At 34.3% G+C, this 3,894-nt stretch overlaps 1 protein-coding gene across 1 annotated transcript; it reads left to right on the top strand.

Annotated features, from left to right (window-relative positions):
- Window positions 1-374: 374 nt before the first annotated feature.
- On the top strand, window positions 375-2,649 carry LOC116132537 (40S ribosomal protein S12-like). Its single transcript, XM_031418196.1, has 5 exons — window positions 375-453; window positions 567-614; window positions 1,155-1,449; window positions 2,171-2,236; window positions 2,331-2,649. Exons 2-5 carry the CDS (start codon window positions 607-609, stop codon window positions 2,388-2,390), a joined length of 429 nt encoding a protein of 142 aa, XP_031274056.1. The 5' UTR covers window positions 375-453; window positions 567-606; the 3' UTR covers window positions 2,391-2,649.
- Window positions 2,650-3,894: the final 1,245 nt, after the last annotated feature.

Here is a 3,894-nt window from a genome sequence, read left to right as displayed (position 1 = left end):
CTTTGTATCTTAAACTTATTTTGGTAATATCTTTATTTAATAAAATACATAAAATCACAATCGTTTTAATTAAGATAAAAAAAAAAAAAAACAGATCTTATACTTATATATACTTAACCCATCAAATTTATATACATACTATGCTTTAATTTAATTTCATCAATAAAATTGTATCCACAAGTTAGAATTTCAACCAATACAGTCTAAGTATTAATATGACAAAACTACATATTATAATTTAAAATTCTATAATGTAAATAATAATATCAAGTAAATTAACTATGGGCTTTCCTTGCCGGTCCAACACAATTCTATCAGGCCCAAAATCAAAGGGCAAATTCGTAAATAAAAAATCCAACTAGGGTTTTAGCCCGTCTTTATAAAATCGCCTCTCTTCGTCTCCGCTTCTAATTTGCTCGCAGTCACAGGCCTCTTTGCTCTCTCGCCTACAAGGTCTCTATATCTCTTTCTCGCTTACTTTGAATCTACTTTCATGGGTTTGCTTCACTTTTTTTAATAAAATTTTCTGTACTTGAAATTACGATCTGGGTTTTTGTGTTCTTCAGGAAGGAGATTTATTAAGCATCCGAAGCTCAACAACAAAAAATGTCAGGGTAAGTACACTTTACTTAATTTCTTTTGTTTATCTATGTGGGTTTATATATATATTCATTAAATGCAGTTACTTTTGTGTTATGAAGTTGTAAAGATTTGAGTTGTAGTGTTTGAATTTGTCAAATAATGGTTTAGTGTTTTGTGTTTTCTATGTTGTATTAATTGAAATTAATTTTTAAGTATTGCCTATTGCGACTATGAATCTTTTGTTTCGAATTATTGTTCAGACTTTATGGGAAATGGATAATTTGCTATTGTTTAAGTTGGTTTACTCTTTGAATGTTGTAGTAGATGAATATTTTTTTATTTTTTATTTTTTTAATTGTAGGATATAGCTTATGACTTGATAGGAAATAGATTGTTTGATGGTGGATTAATTGATTAAACTTGAGTAAAACTTGTTTAGGATGCGAGGTGAAAGTCAAAGCCTGAGGTTTAGTAAGGAACTTGAGTTTTTGGTGTAGAAGTGGTTTGCTGTACGTATGTGTGTTAGTACTTTACTGTCAGTGTTTTGTTGATATCGGAGAATTATTTTGCAGTGAAGAGGTTGTTGCTCCTGTTGCTGAGACCACCCCGGCCCCCGCTCTTGGTGAGGCCATGGATCTCATGACAGCATTGCAGATTGTGCTCAGAAAGTCACTTGCTCATGGGGGTCTTGCTCGAGGCCTTCATGAAGGTGCAAAAGTGATTGAAAAGCATGCTGCCCAGCTGTGTGTACTGGCAGAGGACTGCAACCAACCTGACTATGTCAAGTTGGTCAAGGCACTATGTGCTGACCACAATGTGAGCTTGCTGACAGTTCCAAGTGCAAAGACCCTTGGAGAGTGGGCTGGTGTAAGTATTATGTATTCTTGATTTTTCCGTCTATGATATTACACTCCTTTACAGTTTCAAAAAAAGTTTTATTTGCTTTGTGTAATAATTGTCATTTTGGTCATAATGTGGCATATGTGTATCATACCCCTGCGATGTTCCCTTGCCATTTGTTCTCTGTTGACTCATGCGAGTTCAATGACAAAGAATTGTAACTCCAAGCTTCTTGATGGTGTAATGCGTGAAGAATATTCTTGTTTGTTTCTTTAGACATTGCGTAGGTTTTGTGACAAAGGGATAATGCAATGATTAAAAGGAAAACCTTCTAGCTCTCTGCTGTGTGGTTATGGAGTAACATTATTTTCGCAGCTGTCTCAATACATGTAGGATATTCTTTATGATGTCTAATCTAACTCTTATCAAGTTGTTTTTCAGAGTTGCAGTTTACAATTTCTTTCTTTTCTGAAATTAGTTTCCTCCAAGATTTTTGGAGTTTGTGGGAAAAGCATAATCTTGCCTCAAATAAGTACTTGATTCTGATACCTTTTCTGTTGGCAAAATTGGTTTTATGTCTTTATTTTGGTTTTGGTCCATATTGACGCTGGTAGTTTACCATTGATACTCAAATTTACTCTCATTGATATTTGAAATGCTTTTTTTGGTTAAGTGCTGTTAAATTTGGTTTACTTAATGGTCGACAATATGTATTACTATTGATATTAAATATTGTTTTTGATTGCAGTTATGTAAAATTGACTCTGAGGGAAAGGCCAGGAAGGTTGTTGGCTGTTCTTGTGTTGTTGTGAAGGTATGAATTGATCTCATAGTACAATTGTATATTAAAGTATTTCAATGATTTATATTGTGGATGGTGTATTCATTTTCTCATTCCTGGTTTTCAGGACTTCGGTGAGGAGAGTGACGGTCTTAATGTTGTCCAACAGCACGTTAAGTCTCACTGAGTAGCTGCAAACGGTCCTAAAACTCATTTGATGGGTGATCTTAATGAGACGATATTTATAGAGACCTGTGTTTTTTGTTCAATTTGTTGGTTGTCTCACTCCAAGGAGTTTTTTGAGTGTTTAGTTGCTATTAACTTAGTATTTTCTTTACCTTAATTGCAGTTGAACATCTATTTTTCATATATTTTAGCTGGATCAAACAATCATGGTTTGAGCGAAAATTGACACTTAGCACATCCCAATTTATCATTTTTTTTTTTACCTCGAATTTGAATATACTTTTGACTTGTACCAGTTGGGTAAACATGAATCCAAGGATCCAGTTACAAATGATAGTTTCCATCCTTTTGCCATATTTGATATAGTTTTTTTATAGAACCCATTTGAATGATCATATTCAGACTTCTGCTTAATTTACCACAAATAATCGAATTATAAGAAATCCGAAGTACTAAATTCTAGGTTTAAATTCATGGTTCAGGCCCTAAGACCTAAGCCCCATTTGAGTTTACCAGATAGGTTTCAAACAGAAGTAAAAAAGAAAAGACTAACTGAAATTGTTGGATTCTTTGTTGGATTCTTTGCCATCAATATTATTGGCTTTCAATTCGTAAATCCATGATGCAAATAACTGAGATTGATCAAGGCCTTTATGTAAACTAGTTTGGTTATGAGTACAAATTGGTTTAATACAGTGTCTATAAAATCTTAAAAAGACAATGGTATTATGAATACGGGTAATATTATATGTATAAATAACTCTTACAAAGATTTATGTACAAACTGATGTGACAGAAAATAAATGGAATAGTGAGTACAAAAAGTCAAACTCATCATATTCATTCTTTCATTCATTTTCTGTCACATCGGTTTGTACACAAATCTTTGTAAGAGTTGTTTGTACATTTAACATTATTGTTATGAATACTTGGAGAGATTTTGATTGATTCAAAGCACATAAATGTACAATAATTTCAACAAAGTAATACTCCCGTTTGAGTTGGGTCAAGAATTAACAAATATGAATATGGATTTTTTTTTTTTTTTTTGGATTGATCGAGGTGTTTGGTCAGTTTCTGCGCATATCAATTAATCTTTCGGAACCCTAAAGTGAATAACTAAGTAAATCTCCTCAGTGATCATTCCTATTAGTGCTTAAGGGGACTCGAACTCAGAGACCCATGTTGGATCTCTTTGCTCTTTTTCCATCAGTGGTGGTTAATATGGGGTTTCTTGATCCCTCTTTCTTGGTACTAGTTTCAATTAGGAACTTATGATTGAAAATTGCATTGACATATGGATTATTAATGAAAAAAAGGAATTGGACCAAATAGGGATGGGCATTTGCCCCGGCCCCGCGGGGATCCGTCCCCTCCCAACCCGGCCCGAATGGGCTGAGGAATCCCCCAAAAAAAGGGGGATAGGGTCGCGGATGGTCCTTAGTAAAATCCCCGCATCCGGGGACGGGCTAGGGAAGGGGATAATGCAATCCCCGGCCCGAATT

Source organism: Pistacia vera, unplaced genomic scaffold, assembly GCF_008641045.1.
Source record: "Pistacia vera cultivar Batoury unplaced genomic scaffold, PisVer_v2 Contig255, whole genome shotgun sequence".
Classification (NCBI taxonomy): domain Eukaryota; kingdom Viridiplantae; phylum Streptophyta; class Magnoliopsida; order Sapindales; family Anacardiaceae; genus Pistacia; species Pistacia vera.
This window is presented reverse-complemented; position numbering and strand designations above follow the sequence as displayed.